General features: G+C 47.4%; 1 protein-coding gene across 1 annotated transcript in view; it reads left to right on the top strand.

Annotated features, from left to right (window-relative positions):
- CCDC150 (coiled-coil domain containing 150) overlaps positions 1-17,834 on the top strand; it is a 257,953-nt gene that overhangs the window by 120,569 nt on the left and 119,550 nt on the right. Inside the window, exon 16 of the mRNA XM_086944366.1 lies at positions 7,941-8,048. Within this exon, the coding sequence (XP_086800492.1) occupies positions 7,941-8,048 (108 nt within the window). The remainder of the gene's footprint in view (positions 1-7,940; positions 8,049-17,834) is intronic.

Raw genomic sequence — 17,834 nt, 5'->3', positions numbered from 1 at the left:
TCTGGCTGGCGCTGCAATGCCTGACTGGCCTGGGGGCTTCTTTATCAGGGATCTTTTGATCTGGAGATGCCATATAGATGAATGCAAGTGAGGGGGAGAAAGGGTTGTGAGTGGGTGATAACATATTTTTTTATGGTGTGGAAGGGGACTAGGACTAGAGTAAAAACAGAGGAGCTATCATGTGGCTTCTGTTACCAGGATAGCTACTAGTCTAGTGTGAGCACTAGTATGGTATGGTGGACATGTTTTGTGCCTTGGTTGCCCCAAAGTAGGGCAGCACTTCAGGACCTAGGAAAAAGCTATTCATGCCCCCTAGGGCTCTCCTTTCTAACAAGGAAGGCCAGTTGTGTTAACTGATGGCCCAAGGTGGGTGCTGATCAGTGATTCCACCTGGAGAAAGGGGACACAAGATGGAAAAATACCAGTGACATGATCTAAACAAAAGAAAGTAGGGTATAGCACACACATTCAGTGAAGTTTTTTTAAAAGTGCAAAGGTGTACATGTTCGAGTATCAAGGTGAAGTATGCCTGTTAGCTTATCTAGTGAGTTTCCTTTTCTCACTGTCCAATATAATTAAAATCAATTAAAAAAATGTAAGTGCAACACGTAAGATAAGGACATATAGCTTGTAAGGTTATGAAATATAGTATAGAGCTTCCAACGTTCAGTTGGCCCGTTGTAGGCATGGTTGTGACTTACCTCAATTGAGGTTACGTAGTACTTCATAAGTGTAATGGAGGGTCCCGACCAATATGAGGGACACCTTCATGGATGGGGAAAAAGAGTGGTTGTAGTCAGACTTATTGGGTATCGTTTTATGCTCAGCAGTGAGTATCTGCAATTGCATTGTTGCCTATAAAAGCATTTTATTTTGTAAATTGTTATTGTGAGATGCACGTAACAACGGTGTACTCAATGAAGTGTTTATTGTGCTCTAAACACCTGATGTGTTCATTCTGTGTTGTCAGGTTAGGTGGCAATAGCATTTTAATAGTTGCACCTGCTCGACACAACATCACCAGACGTCGCCTTCTTCACTGATACATGGATGAACGCCTCCTCAGCCCCCGACATCGCCATCGCCATCCCGGATGGATACAAGATCATCAGGAAGGACCGCGTCAACCAGACCGGAGGAGGCATCGCCATCGTCCACAAGAACACGATCCCCATCACAACTGACGCCGACGACACCTTCACCGCCGCCGAACACCTCCACTTCCAGATTCACACCGACCCAAAGACGACCCTCAGAGGCACCCTCATCTACAGACACCCGGGAACACGCACACAATTCAGCGAAGACATCACGGACTTCATCAGCCCACACGCCCTCCCCTCCGCCGACTACATCCTCCTAGGGGACCTCAACTTCCACCTGGAGAACAACAAGGACCGCAACACCGTCACCCTGCTGGACAACCTCGCCAACCTCGGACTCAAGCAACTGGTCAACACCCCCACCCACTACGCCGGCCACACGCTTGACCCCGTCTTCTCAGCCAGCAAGCACATCGCCTTCAGCCACTCCACCGGACTTCACTGGACCGACCACAGCTGCGTCCACTTCAGCTTCAAAAAAACCACTACCCCCCACCACCCGCAACAGGTTCCGCACAGAAGCTGGAGCAAGATCACCGCCGACCAGCTCACCACCTCCCTCAGCCAGAACCCACCTGCCAGCACACCGGACCCCAATGAAGCAGCCCGCAACTTCACGCAGTGGCTGACCGCCTGGGCCGACGACCTCGCACCACTGAAGAACCCTCCCAGCAAACCCAGAAGCAAGAAGGCCCCCTGGTTCACCGACGAACTCAAGGACTCCAAGAAGACCTGCCGCACCCTCGAGAAAGCCTGGCTTCTCGACCGGACCACTGACAACATGACCGCCCTCAAACACGCGACCCTCAAGCACCACCAGCTCATCCGCACCACCAAGAAAAAATCACAGAAGGATCGACTGGACAACAACGCCCACGACAGCAAGGAACTCTTCAGCATCGTCAAGGAGTTCTCCAACCCCAGCACCGGCCACAACGACATCAGCCCATCACAAGATCTCTGCGACTCCCTCGCCTCGTTCTTCCACTGCAAGATTGCCGACATCCACAACAGCTTCGGCGCACTTCCTCACAAACAACCGCCGAACCAACGCACCCCACCGCCACCCTCCGCACCTGGACCGCAGTGACCACCGAAGACACAGCCCACACGATGAACACCATCCACTCCGGATCTCCGACTGCCCCCCCTGCCCCCACCACGTCTTCAACAAGGCCGACTCCACCATCGCACCCCAACTCCGAGATGTCATCAACACCTCCTTCGACACCGCCACCTTCCCGGAGAGCTGGAAGCATGCCGAGCTCAGCGCCCTACTGAAGAAACCAACAGCGGACCCCACCGACCTCAAAAACGTCTGCCCCATCTCGCTCCTCCCGTTTCCTGCCAAAGTCATCGAGAAGATCGCCAACAGACAGCTTGCCGTCTTCCTCGAGACGGATGGATCCCTCGACCCCTTGCAGTCCGGCTTCAGAGCCAACCACAGCACCGAGACCGCCCTCATCGCAGCCACCGACGACATCCGAGCCCTTCTCGACAACGGGGAAACAGAGGCACTCATCCTCCTGGATCTCTCCGCCGCGTTCGACACTGTCTGCCACCGCACCCTAGTCCAACGCCTCAGCAACACCGGCATCCAAGAGAAGGCATTGAAGTGGATCATCTCGTTCCCTGCTGGAAGAACACAGAGAGTCCGCCTCCCCCCGTTTCGTTCCAAGGCCACCGAAGTCATCTGCGGCGTCCCGCAAGGATCATCACTCAGCCCCACCCTCTTCAACGTCTACATGAGACCTCTCGCAGCCATCGCACGCCAACACAACCTCAACATCATCTCCTACGCCGACGACACCCAGCTGATCCTCTCCCTCACCAGAGACCCCGACACCGCCAGAAGCAGCCTCCACGAAGGGATGAAAGACGTCGCCGAGTGGATGAAGAACAGCCGCCTGAAACTGAACTCAGACAAGACGGAAGTCCTCATCCTTGGACCATCACCCTCCGCCTGGGACGACTCCTGGTGGCCCCCTGCCCTGGGCACTGCCCCCAAGCCGACAGACCACGCAAGCAACCTGGGCTTCATCCTGGACTCCTCCCTCTCGATGACCAGACAAGTCAACGCCGTCTCCTCCTCATGCTTTCACACCCTCCGCATGCTCCGCAAGATCTTCCGATGGATCCCGATCGAAACCAGGAAGACGGTCACCCAGGCCCTCGACACCAGCTGGCTGGACTACGGAAACACCCTCTACGCCGGAACCACAGCCAAGCTACAGAAAAGACTACAACGCATCCAGAACGCCTCCGCCCGACTCATCCTGGGCATCCCTCGACGCAGCCACATCTCCGGCCACCTGAGGAACCTGCACTGGCTCCCTGTCAACAAGAGGATCACGTTCAGGCTCCTCACCCACGCACACAAATCTCTCCACAACCTGGACCCCAAGTACCTCAACGACCGCCTGACCTTCCACACGCCCACACGCCAGCTACGGTCCGCTAGCCTCGCCCTCACCACCGTACCACGTATCCGAAGAGCCACCGCCGGAGGCAGATCCTTCTCCTACCTGGCGGCCTAGACATGGAGCTCCCTCCCCATCCACCTTCGACTGACCCAGGACCACCTCGCCTTCAGGAGACAACTCAAGACATGGCTGTTCGAGCAGCAGCGGCCCACTTCCCCCAAGCGCCTTGAGACCCTTCCGGGTGAGTAGCGCGCTATACAAGTGTTATGATTGATTGATTGCACGCCTGTGATAATTTGCCAGTTTTGAAACGTCGAGACACTTTAGGTGCATCATAGGGGGAAGGAAAATCAAGGCAACCTGATATGTAGGCCCACAGATTGCGAGGACTTAAGCGTTCCACTAAGAATGTGTGGACCCTCCCTGTGAAATAGCGATTACAGTATGTGTGGAAGCGGATTGCATTATTGCTACAACAAGTCAGGCCTCAATAATGACGTGACCTGTTCAAGAAATTAAATTAAAGCAATGGGCGGACAGGGGAGCCCTAATTATTTACAGTATGTGTTCAAGTGGTTGCATAATTGCCACAGAAAGTCAAGCGGTCAATAGTAGTTATGTTGCCTGTTAAAGAAATACACGGGTTAGGGAGGCCACGTTGAGAGCGGCTTTAAGTGTCTGCATTATGTAAGCCCTGTCTCTGCCCCCAAACCCCAGGGCACTGACTCCGGAATCTGGGGATCACGGTTCGATCCACTGGGCCGGCGGCAGATTAGCCCAGTACCATGTGACTCTGGGCAATAGCTTGCTTAATCTTCCTGACGGCCCCCAGAGCCTAGAGACCCTAACGGGTGAAGGTTCTCGCTTTACAAATGTGGATTATTATTATTACTTTGTGACTGGCCCGGACAGTGTCGTTTAACAAACCCACTTCCATACGACCTGGAACCATGAGGCGGCGTAGTGGAGTCTCTCTTATTGCCACGTAGATCACGTGGTACATGCAGGTCATAACTAGTATTGGGTAATGTTGTTGGTGATGCAACAGCCATCGTTGAGTGGTGGCCTCGTAGTCCTTCAATATAGGGAGGTGATATGTGAGGGACGTGATTCTAAAAGGGAAGTTACCATAACATCTTATTGGCTTATTAGTACCCCTGGAAATTTGTATAGTGCGGTCAAGGGTCCGATGTGTCGCTCTATGGTATGGGATATTGTCTTGTTGGTTAGGGTGGTGGCCATTTATCTCTATGGTATGGCGTATTGTATCGTAGGTTAGGGTGGCAGCCATCTTAAAAAGATGTTCTAAAATTACAGTGAAATGGGATTCGCTTATGGTCACTCTGTAAGGTCTATGATACTGGTTAAGGTGGTCTGTCTTGGTCTATGGTATGAGGCCTATGATATGTAGGGGCACACACATGTGGGTGTCCACTGATTGTAGTGCCCATTAGGGGGTGAAAGGATGTGTTTGTTAGTAGACTCTACTTCATGAAATCTGCAGATGCCCTTATCTATCTATGCATGGTAACATGTTTTATAGGGCTGTCACATCCTACATATTAAGCTTGTGCCTTGTAATGTCATCATTCAGGCCTTTCCTCTGCGTAGAGAGGCGAACAATCAGTGCTGTTCCATGTCAAAAAGTTTTTGCTTCTTCCAGGAGGTGTTTGTCTCAAGAACCGTCCAGCTCATTTGCTCTGCAGTTTGTGGTAGTTCAGGAACTGTGCACTCATTTTTGTGGTGGTTTTTTGACACCGGGTTTTGCTCCAATGTTTGATAATATGCGTTTTCACTGTTCGGGTGGTCATGCTGATGTATCTTAAAGGGCAGGGGCATTCCATCAAATGGACACAGTTCATGAGTGCATGTTGGGTCTAAATTTGGTTGTTGGGTAGACCAACTTCTCTTGTATGTTTGGTAAGGTGGCAGACCTCGCATTGACTACATGGGTAATGTCCTTGTGCTGTGTGTTGTTTTAGTTTTTGGTGAGTGGGCGAGTGTGAACCAACATGTCCAGTAAGTTGCTTGTGCATCTGAAGGCGAACTGGCTTAGGGATGCTGAGGTCGCCTGATTCAATGATCCTCCAGTGTTTTTTTTGATCGCCTTCTGGATTCTATTGGAGTCCGGTGTGTATGCCGTCACACAGGTTATGGTATCTTCCTCCTCTTTTTGTTTCGATTCCAGTGGTGCCTCTCGATTGTTGTTGGAAGCTCTTTTGCAGGATTTATTAATGATCGAAGTCGGATAGCTATGGACTTCTAGGTTCCTGCTCAGACTGTATGCTTCGTTGTTGAACGTCGTGAAGGAATTTCAATTCCTACGTAGTTGTAAGAATTGGCCGAAGGAAAGATTGTCCTGGAGTGCCTTCGCGTGGTGGCATTCGTAATGCAATAGATTATTGCAATCTGTGGGTTTCTTCTAGGTGTTGGCCGACAGTGCACCATTCCCCAAAATGATGGTGAGGTCCAAGAAGTGGATGTTAGTGGGGGACACCGTGCGCTTTAACCTTAAGAAAGGGTCCAATGTATTTATCCGTTCAAAGGAGTCACCCTTCCAAATGATGAGAATGTCATCGATGTAGCAGCGCCATGTCTGGATGTTGGAGGAGTATGGGTTATTGTTGTAGCTTTTGCTACGTTCAAATTCAGCCACATACAGGCATGCCAGGCTGGGAGCAAAGATGCTCCCCATGGAAGTCCCTTGGATCTGATGGTATAAGGTGCGATGGAACTGGAAGAAGTTCTCTCGTATAGCTATGGTGGCACAATCCATGATGAAGCTGATCAGGGTCTGTGAGGTCCAGTTTTCCGCTCTCAAGCACATCTCTACAACATTCAGAGTGGATTCTTGGGGGATCATGCCCTTGCTTCCCTCTGTTTGATTTTAAAGTATTTTCTACTTGTTTAGGTACTAATAAGTGCTTTAGATGTTTCTCCTAAGTTATGCCTATCTGTTCTGTGCAACAGCTACAAAGGGTTCAGTTCAGTTTAAATTATTGAGACTTAACTGAACCTAGTAAGGAATAGTGCCATTATTTCCTGAAAGGACTACATCCACTTTCTCACTGATGAGTAGTGTGGATCACTAGCCTCAATACCTCGAAGGCCAATATGGAGATAATGTAGTTTTGAGCTTTTACAAGTGCCCTGTTTTCCGCTGCATACAGACCAGTTTCCTATAGTCAGTAATGGCTCAGAGGTAACACTGAGGTTTGTATTAAGGCAATAGCATGCACCGACCCGTACTGAAGGAAAGTAATACCATTTATCTGTACCCTGCTGGGTTTCACTGCTCTATTTACTAGCACAGTTTTGATTCTATAGATGATAAAGTGATGAAGGCAAATGTGATGACCTCCTAAAGGTCAAAGAAAATTGATGAGCGTAATGATAAGGATGGTGTGAAAACTCTTTAACATGGTTTAGTGTATCCCTTCCCTAACTGGCCAGGATATTCTAACCTGCATTTATGATTATGCTGGTAAATGCACTCATGCTCCAAACCATTTTTGCAGTAAGGTGTATTCCATTAAGAATGATTCCATATTCCGAATTCTGCATGTGATTTGACTATCTCAGATCCTAGTGTTGGTGTTCACATATGTATTTCTATATGAATTTTCTGTCTGGTGTAAAGTCACAAATTAGGCAAAAGGTCCAGAGCACACAATATGCATAAATAGTCTGGTTTGTCTTAGAGCTTAGGCTTGATTTGTATTTACAGTGATTCCCAGGTGGGGAACACTGTGGGTGAATAAAACCTTCGAAACTATACGCTTTGTCCGGTCTATCCCTACTATCACTACTCTAAGACAAACCAGTCTATTTATGCATATTGTGTGCTCTGGACCTTTTGCCTAATTCACAGAAAAGGAGGTCTCTGTCCTTCTTTCTTTACAGAGGTTAAGGTTTTTCCTCTGGCCAAGAAGCACCTACCAAAATATCCTTTCAAGAACCTATTGACCACTACCCTACCGTAACAAGTTGTGCGCCATTCTTCTGAACACTCAAAAAACCGATTCGTAAAGTCACAAATTTTCCCATAATTTAGGAACTGTCCTTCTAAATAGTGTGCAGTTTCCTTTAATAATCATTTTTGTGGTAGTTACCTTTAACCACTATTTTAGAAGCCTTTCTCCTGTGCACACAATTTGTTTCACTAATTGGTTTCCTGAAGCTCAGAAATAAAAGATGTACACCTTTCTTTTCAGACCTTGCAGTAGTTTTAATTGCCACCATTCTCAATAGTGGTTTATTTGCTTACCATCACTGGCTTCCTTTTCTCTGCTTTAGCTAAGCAGTGGCTTGCTCTGCTGATCATTGCCCCATTGCTTTCTCTCTTATGGTGTGCTCCTTCATTTGTCTGTTGTCTTACTCCACTTCTTTAATGCTATCCTCCTCCACCTTTTAGGCACGAGTACAGCAGCTTGAAGATGAGCTGGAGTCCCTGGGAGATGCTTGGTCTGAAAACACACAGTTGCGCAAGATCAACACTGCTTTGGAAGCCAAGTACAGTCAGGTCAGAAGTGAACAACCAACTGAGGCCAACGGCTGCCTTTTTTCAAATGTTATATAAAAACATAGAATTGTAAGAATGTCGAAGATGTTCTAGTTCTACCTATATCACTGACAGATATGGAGCCAAATAATGAATAAAAGATGGTTCCAAGAATACTTTAGTACGTTTTATTATTATGCTTGATTAATTAAAACCGTTGCTTATAGTACATTTAACAATAAAATCGAATCACTTTGCGTTAATACAATAAAAGTTAAAAAAGTTTCAAATGAAGCGCTTTTATGTGTACATAAAACTTTTAAGAATAATATCAAAAGTGCACGTGTCCCTAACGCAGTCAGCACTGAGACTATTAGATGGCAGCTCAGTAAGGAATTAATTTTTAAACTGTCGAGATGTTCCCTTGCGACAAGTAAGACTACCTGTAGCAGCTGTTTTTAGCATCCAGGTTCCGTTGTGAGAGGCCGGTGTTACAAGGTGGCTCAAACAGTGCCCAAAGGTGTGACTATTGCAGATTGGTTTTTCAGCTTTGTTGCTGTCAGAGCAAATGATGTTATGAGGCGGCAGTTTAGCTCTACTAAAGATGGATTGAAGCACAGCATAACTGCTTGCCTACAAGACCTGACACCATGCTGATTCAAGAATGGCTTTAGTAACATTTTCCGTAGGTCTTTTAACTTCTCACAGATGCATATGATGTGGATGAGATTCTCCACGCCGCTGGTGCACAAACGACAGGGCTGGTCTCCACCCCTTCTTTCCCAAGGAGGTAGAAGCGAGCTGATTACTCCGACTCCCAGGCGGAGCCTTAAGAGTCTTTCCATGGTCGCAATCTTTATACCTGCCTTGAGATAGGGTTGGGGTTTGAGGACATCATAGTTGTTAAGCACAGCCCAGCCATGAGCTCATTTAGATAGCGCATTCTTGTCCTCTATGGATGATATTGGTCTTGTTGACTTGGTTACTAATTTTTTAAAAGCGGAGTTGCCCATTGGAGGGTTCCAGGTGTCTGTCAAGCCTAGAGTGTTAATGGACTCTTGAAGGTACACGTTGGTGGACAGCTTTCCAAAGCGTGAGAGCTCTACCCAGAGATGGTTGTTTAAAGACCCCACTCCAGCAGCTCTTATTTTATGCCAGCTTTTTACAAAATCTCCCTTTTTTTCTGTCACCTGCTTTTGGAGGCGTAATTCCAACCTGATTTGGGCCGGTGAAACATATTTGGGAAGATGGAAGATCGCTTGACAGGCGGTTGCTATTGTGCTATTGAGAGTTACTCCGTCTCCACCCATCAGTGATTCGCTGCCATAATTGAGTGTGGGCTGCAATTTTGCTCTCAAGACTTTTAAAAAAGGATCGTGCGTAAGGTCCGTCAACAGCTTCTGTAAAGGTTTTAATGTCAAGTAAGCAATAGCTCCCTTCCTTCGCAGAGATTCTAGCTGAGGCTTAAAAGTGTTCTTGTGATCTAGCAGCATGCCCAGATATTTAAAATGTGCTACTTGATCAAGGCATTTGCTGCCCAAGTACCACTTTGGGTTTGCCTTTTTGCAGTCGTTTGCTGCCAAGATTTTTGACTTTTTAAAGTTAATTTCTAAAGCGTTGTGTTGCGAGAATTTATAGGTTGCGTAAAGAAGGTGCTGGAGGCCGATAGGAGTCCTACTAATCAGAACTAAATCATCAGCATATAGCAGGTTTGTCAATGTCATACCCCCTTAGCTTCGGTGCATGGGAAAGGCAACTATCCAGTTCCCCCGGTAAGTCCGCCAGAAAATGGCTAAAAAGCATGGGGGCTAAAACACATCCTTGCGTTAGGCCCTTTGTAGTAGTAATTCTGGTTGAAAGATGCTTCCCGGCACCTAATTTGATTCTAATCTATGTGCTCGTGTGCAATTGAATACGTTGATCCAATAAGGGTGGTGGTATCCCCCATTTCTCTACCTTTTGCCAGAGCTTGGTGCAGTCAACGTAATCAAAAGCTGCTGAGTGATCTATGAAGCAGCGATATAGGGGGTATTTTACCTGCTTCGCAGCATCCATGAGCATGGTTAACGCCATGATGTTGGTTGTTGTGTCATGCCCTTGGCGGAAACCTGTTTGGGTGATGGGTATTTTGTGGTTCATGGAGGACCAGCTGGTCAATTCGTTTAGAATGAACCCAGCAAAGTATTTGGCCTCTATATCTGTAAGAGGTATCAGTCGATAGTTGTTTGGATCAGAACTTGCTCCTTGCTTGTATATTGGGCTGATGATTAAGCCTCTCAATAACTGGGGAAATATTGTAATTTCTTTAAGCATGTCCTAACTTTGGAACCAAAGCATTACTCCAAAACTCGGGATCTTGCTTGTACAGCATTGGCGGTATACCATTTGGGCCTGGTGCTCCGGCCCGTCTTCCTCTGGCAATTTGTTTCCTTATAGCTGTAGCCAGGGGGCAGTTTGTCCTGTCTGCCACATTTAGGGCCCTATTAGGATGGCGGACGGACCTGCGTCCGTCCGCCACCCCAGAGGAGGAGGGACCGTCCGCAGGGGCAGCGGCGGTCCTTCCGTGCAAATTAGGGTGTGACCGGCACCCTGGCGGTCACATCTTGTATGTTTAACATTGGGGCTGGTGCTGCTTGAAGCAGCACCCGCCGCAATGTAAAAAATGCAAGCTGTGCATTTGCATGCACAAAGCGGCAGGCACCATGCGGTGCCTGCCGCTTCGTGCATGCAAATGCAGGGGGGTACCATGGGTACTCCCCATGTGCACCGCCACCCCCCCTTCACCCTGGGGGCCCGCAACGGGCCCCCAAAGAAAAGACTGTATGCCTTTTCGTGGCGGCATTGCCGCCGCAGAAAGGCATTACAAAATGCTAATCCTAATATGGCTGGTGGTGTCTGATAGACACCGCCACCATATGAGAGCTTTTCCGCTGCTGTCTCGCGGCGGAAAAGCGGCGGACGGAGAAATGACCCCCCAGCCATCCTAATCTAGTTGGGGGTCTTTTCTGTGTCTGGCGCGGTGAATCCGCATCCTCCGGGCCGGCGGTGGCTTCCGCCGGCCCGGAGTATGCGGATTCACCGCAAGCGTAATGGTCCCCTTAGTTGGCAGTGTGGGCCTGTTGGCAGTTCCGTCTCCTGGTGCGTTGACTTAGGGGTACCTCTGTCATCTTCACTTTGTTGGTATTGATTTATCTCTGCCTGTGTTAAGTTGTTGGAGCAAGGATTTCCCGATTGGAGAAGGGGAGTGGTAGTTTCTATAGCTTGATCGTTAAGGTGTTTAAAAAGATAGTCAACCCAAGAGACTTCAGTGATATTTGAGCCTGTGCCTGGATGGTTGGGCCGCTGCAGTTTGTTAACTGATTGCCAGAATTTTGCGCTGTTTTTCTGGCTTGCATCATGGTAGAGTTTGGCCCATATGTCATTATCCTTTGCTCTTTTGTTAGCCTATCTCCTCCGTTTCATAATATCTTTAGCGCACAAAGAGTATTTTGCAGACTCTGGTCGTTTGGATATCTGCGTTGTTGCTTTAAATTTCGATTTATAGATCGCTTAAGTGTTCTTGAGACTGGACTTGTTGCCAACTTGATTGGGTTGTCTTCAACTTCCCTCCATTTCGGGCCTTGACTAGTAGAGAATGTTCCTCCTAAAGATGTAACAAACTTTTCCCAACTTTCCACGGGCTGGTCTAAATTAACACCTCCTTGATTGTACAGGGCTTTAGCTATTGATGATATTTCTTCTATGTTGTTAGAGTTGCACCTTATTCTTCTAAGAATAGAAAAAGTGATATTAAAGCTAATTCTCAAACGTCAAACAGAAATTGTGAAAGACAGACATGGACATGACAACGGCAGAGGGTTGCAAAACCAAACTCAAAATATGAAAAGGAAAGGAAATATCAAGAGTGTTACTAAAGTTGAATCTTAAAACATCTTAAAGTTAGTGTGGAAACGGGCGACAATATTGCTGGGTTGGGAGGCGAAGCTCACGGAGCAGACCCCTCTATGGGTTGGGAACTTTCTCCCGGCGGTGGCGAAGCTACAGGATCTTCGCAAATGGAGTCTTATAGGTATTGATGTGCTTGGGGATGTATGGAAGAGAGGGGATATGGTGGGATTTGGGTCGCTCCAGACGGAACTCCAAATGGGGAATGGAGAGTTCCTGCACTACCAACAGCTCAGACATGCCCTATATAACCATTTACAAGCTGGGGAGCACTTGCCGGAATACGCCCCACTGGAAGACCGGTTGTTGCTGGATCCAATGATAGACGGCCATCTCCCTCACGTACAAAAAACATATGAATAATCCGGCTGATCCCTTGGGTCCGTTAAGGGAAAGATGGGAATCAGACATAGGGTTGTTAGAGGACGATGACTGAAGGGAGGCCTTGCAAAGCCCACGAGGGGTGGCGATCCGAGGTAGATTTCGGCTGGTTCAACTCCGCATTCTACATCGCTCCTACACCCCACGCACGACACAGTATCGGATAGGCTATGTGAACTCACAATTCTGCTTGAGAGGGTGTGGAGAAGAGGGTTTGTTCTTCCATATATTGTGGGATTGCACCAAGGTCCGGGCCTACTGGTCCAGACTGTCTGACATCATGGAGGAGGTAGTAGGAGTGGAGGTCCCGTTGGAATCTAGCTGCCATGTCCTGGGGGTCACGAGTGATACCACCTGACCGAAATGGGACAAGATTTGGTTGGCACTGGCAAGTATGATTGCAAAGAGGAATATAGCGAGACTTTGGGGGAGCGAAATTTTACAGACAGTGGAGGACTGGGAACGAGACCTCGATTGGTGCCAAAGAGCCGAAAGAGTCATATATAAAAGTAGGGGGTGCCCCAAGAAATGGGAGAAAATGTGGACGGCATGGCGGCTGTATAGAACCAGTTGATACCCAGGAAGCGTCTGATCCTGATTAGTAGCCATGGTGCGCTCAGATCCATGACACTTGGTTGGATGTTGAGGGTGATCCTGCAGATTACGCACCTCCGTTCAGCTTCGTGACAGAGTGCTGTTGCCTGATGTGGGGTGGGAGCGGGCATGGGAGGGGCATTGGGAATGAGTTGTCCATTTTGAGTCATGGGTGATATTTCCTAGGTGGAGAGACTGGGTGTATCAACTGCTGGCGATGGGATGTACACCAGGGGCTTGATCTTTATATGTGGGCTAAATTGTCAAAATGATGTGTAAATTTTACTGAGTCTTCTATGTAAGCATGGGCGGAAAATCCGTTCCGCTCGCGGATTTTGCGGATTTTCGGGAAATTCGCAATCCGCGAGATTCGCGAATCTCCCGCAAAATCCGCAAATCCGCGAGCAGCGGATTTTGCTCGCACTGTTCGCGTGAGTTCGCGTGAGTTCGCGCCCCGCGAATAAGTGCAAAATTGCAGAAATACGATCTTAGCAAAACTGAAAGTAACTACTTACCAGGTTCAAAAGTTCAGGCTCATCATTAGTAGCCATTTCCTGTAGTGCTTCCTGAGGGGCCCCTCCAGAGTTCAGTTGCCAGTTGAAACTATTATGTGACCCTGCTCTGAACCTCAGAATAGTTACACATATGCCACAAAGGTCCTGAATTACAGCTAAGGGAGACAAGCAGGAGCCAGGCTGGAAGTTAAAATCCATTAATCAGCCCCTAATTCATTATTGTCAGTTGGGGCAGGGCAGGTGTTGTAACTAATTTTGCAACAATGAAAGCACTTAGAAAGTGCAAAAGATCACTAATCAGGGCGCACTAAGGAAGCAGGTGCCAGCTAAAAAAATATTCTGTGACACATTAATCAGCCCCAAATTAATTCAGGTCACTTGAGGCAGGGAAGGTGTGCTTTGCTTTGCCGAAAATAATGTACACTGGACAACCAGAGGGTGTGGTGATGAAACAGAGGGTGGCATGGGTGGGCCAGAGGGTGGCATGAGTAGTCAGAGAGTGGCAGTGGTGACAGAGAGTGGCAGTGATGAAGAAGAGTGTCCCAAACAGGCTGGACACGTAGAAACAACAAGTTCGCAAAACTTGCGACCCGACAGGTAAGTTCGCAAATTGCAAAATTGTAAAAACCCTCGCGAACTGGCAGAAACACGGGCGAACACAAAAAAAAAAAATTCGCGGGAATTCGCGGATTTTGCGGATTGCGAATCCGCAAAATTCGCGAACGCGAGATCCGCAAAATTCGCCCATGCTTACTTCTATGTATCTATGTATTACCGATGCTGACTAATGTGCCGTTTTCTGGATCTTGTTTTTACAATAAAAAGATTTTTTTTTAAATCTTAAGGTTGAATGATAAAAAGGTTGTACATAGAGAAGTATTTTTAAGGAGTCTAATGACTTTATAGGAAAGCTATCTTGCTCAAATATTTTTTTAATGATGGTTTACGCTCTGAAAACATCAGCATAGATCTGCCTACTAAACTAAATTTGCACACTCTTGCTTGGGCTATTTCATTGAGCTATCCTAGCTCTCTGCTCCCTCGGCGAAAGGCGAGGATTCTTTCAGGGAAGAAAATAATTCAAAAGCTAGGGTAATCACTTACCTCTTTTCCTAACTTCATAAACAAATTTGGCAAAGTCTTAGGCTATGCCTTAGGATACAATTGTAGCATCAGTTTAATCAGAACTTCCCAAAATGTTTGGTGTATTGGGATGAGTTTACAAGGTCTTTTTTCAAATTCTAAATGATTAGGTATCAGTCTTGTAGCAGTATTGAAAATGTGGGGTCTGGTGTAGGACCACACATAGCATAAAATCTGGGTCTTTGGGCAAAATGAATGTACTCCCAGCATTTTCTTTTGTACACTGAAACATGAGGATACAAGCAAAAATATATAATTTTTGGTGAAAGTGCAAATCCTATTTCAGCTATAATTCTGGAAATGTAGACACAAAGTTTTTTCAGGAAAACTGGTGTCAACAAAGAACATTTGAGGATTGCAATTATTATATCAGGATGACCTTGTGCAAACTCAGTTAAATCAGCTTTTGGGATTGTAATCATGCATGCATTGGTAGATTACAGCAAAAGAAGTGTCTGACTGGTTTCCTCTAAAACAAAGCTGTGCCTCCATTAACAGCAATGTTAGAGGTTTATGTGTGCAAAGAAACTACAAGATTTATTGAGGACAATTGTGAGATTTAACCATGAAACAAATAATCACACTCTGGTTTACTAAATAGGTTTCGAATAGGAAAATTGTGATGGATACGTCTAACCCCAGATTCCTCAACTTGGAATTCAATTCTCCCCAGGCACCAGACTGGATCCATGAAACTTCCCACAGCAATGCTATCATGCACTACTTGATGGCTCCTTGAGCTTCATGCTGACTCTACACCAGCCCTGAATTGACAGAGCGAAGCTGTATATATTCTCCACTCCTGTGCACCGACTTCTTCTGTTATCATCTCCCACCTTTGTCCAGTGTCCGACTTCTAAACTCTTCAAACCATTGTGTTAGGGAACAATGCCCTCACCCAAAACAACGGGTTTGAAGCCAAGCCGGAAGTCCAACTCCCAATTTAAGTCATGAAGCTGGTCTAGAGCCCAGGATAATCGGACAATCACTCGGCTTCATGCTCAAAGTCTTGGAATAAGTCCAATTCCAAGGGCAAACATAAGAAAGTGAACCAGGGCTCAACCCTTTCACGCCATTCTGACTCTAAAGAGAAGGTATGAGGACACTGCAATGTCAGTCACCCACTGTCGAGGTCTCCAGCCACAGAACCAATTCCTCTGCTGGTCCTTACATGCACCAAATTTCCTGGGCCATCATCGACTTATTGAGGTTAACCTGCAGAATTTAGGTGGGCTTCTGGTACCTTCTGGCATCCACAGTCTGGTTACTGCCGGCAGGTTCACATGACGTCATCTGTCCTCTTGGGAACCATTACAAGGCCAGTACCCACTCTACTACAGTCATTTACTCTGGCACAGACATCCTTGTCCATCCTTGATAAAACAACACTGGTACTGACTGAAATAACTTCGACTCGACCCTAACTGATGTCAGGCTACAAAATTACAAAAACGCCACAGTTTGTTTTGCAGCCTTACTCTAACCAGTGCCTCTTCCATGTTGCACCTACCAGCCGATGCTCTATCATCTTTTTGATTCTGCTATTGACCCAGTGCCAGAGCAGGAAAAATCCTGAAGATGTTGATGTTGATTCTGAGGATACTTTATGTAGCCATATACAGATGCCAGTGGGCTGGACACCTCACCTGAGACACAGCTGGGCTCTCCACTTTAGGCCACCAACGAAAGAGAGTGCATAGTTTGCAGTGGTGGTTTAGAGGGCAGCTGAGGCACTAGCATTACAATTACCCTCTGTGGAGACCAAAACAAAAGTCCTAAAAGATCCTACTGTCTGTGCCAGCTACTTCTGAGCCCTTGCTTACCTTTAATGATGCCCTCACTGATAATTTTAATGGCTATTTTATTGAAGCCTTGCTCTTGCCTGCTGGAAATAGGCAGTGGACAGACGGGCCCCTGTGATCCAGATTTTCTCACCAAGGACTTCACTCCAGAGGCCTTATCTACAAAAGTGAATCTTTACTCATTTCCAACTACTATTATGGGTAGGGAGTCCAAGAGGATGAAGGCTTTTGGCAAGTGCATATTTTCCTTTGCCAGTCTAGCACTGAAATCTGTAAATGCTGTTTGTCTTCTGCTTAATTACACACATGCCCTAAGGGACATGGCCAGCAGGAGATTGCTGACAGTCCCCGAAAACTTTATGGTCTCTTTGGCACAGATGATTCATGGTGGACAGGATGCGGGCGAAAAATTGTAGCAGTGCAGGTTTGGGCACTACAGACTGGGGAGGGCAGTCGGCACCAGTGTTGTACTTACTCAACATTCAAGGATGCATTCCCCAGGAATAACCAGCAATGTATAGGCCTCTCTCATGGATATACCATTTGATAGGTCCTGCCTTATCGGTGAGATGGCAGACTCTGCATTAGAGCACTTTTTGGACAGTAGAGGTAGAGTCCACTGTTTAGGAGTTTCGACCCCTGCTAAATAGTTCCTTCATTAATTAAGAAAGTTCAGGGACTATTCTAAAGGTCTGGCATTTATACTACCTTCCCAAGCAGCACAGCAAGCAGTGCAGTCCTTTCAAGGTTGTTTTTGCATTTGTCACCCCGAGAGGGATGGGTATGCTCAGACGTGAGTCCTGTGCTCTACATGCCACTGGAATCAAGCTAACCTGGCTGAAGAGGGGTTAAACCCCGAAACCGGTCCTAGGACGCTTGTTTCCAGTCCAGTGAGGACCTGGCTTGGCAGTTCGGGCTGGACTGTTCTCATGAGGCACAGGGTCAAGACTAATTTGCATATGGCTGGGTTCAAACTGGAATGGCATGGTGAGCAAAAAAACGATGGATTTAGGCCCAGATGTCTGTACTGGGGTGAATGTATGACATTGTTCTGCATTCTGTCCATCAACAGTTGTTTAGGTTGAGCGTAGCGAAGGACCTATTGTCGGCGGTTTTGGGGGAATCTGACACAGCGTTCGGGCTCGCGCCTCTGCTGTCTCAGATTCCTCCTCGACGGCGCGCACGGCGCCGTGCACATCCCTTGCCTCGCATTCGCAGCCTCTCTCAATCACACACAGCCACACTCACGCATGCGCGCACACACACATACATTCCGGCAGGCTGTTCACAACACATGCACACGCGGCAGGCACACACAACACACACACGAGCGCACACATACAGACACACACCACACCTCCCCACCCCTCACCCCTTCGCCGCCGCCGCCCCCGCCCACACACGAGAGTACACACACAGACAATCCC

The sequence above is a fragment of the Lissotriton vulgaris genome, chromosome 11 (genome assembly GCF_964263255.1).
Source record: "Lissotriton vulgaris chromosome 11, aLisVul1.2, whole genome shotgun sequence".
Lineage (NCBI taxonomy): Eukaryota > Metazoa > Chordata > Amphibia > Caudata > Salamandridae > Lissotriton > Lissotriton vulgaris.
Note: the sequence above shows the minus strand (reverse complement) of the source record. Positions and strands in the feature narration are given on the sequence as shown.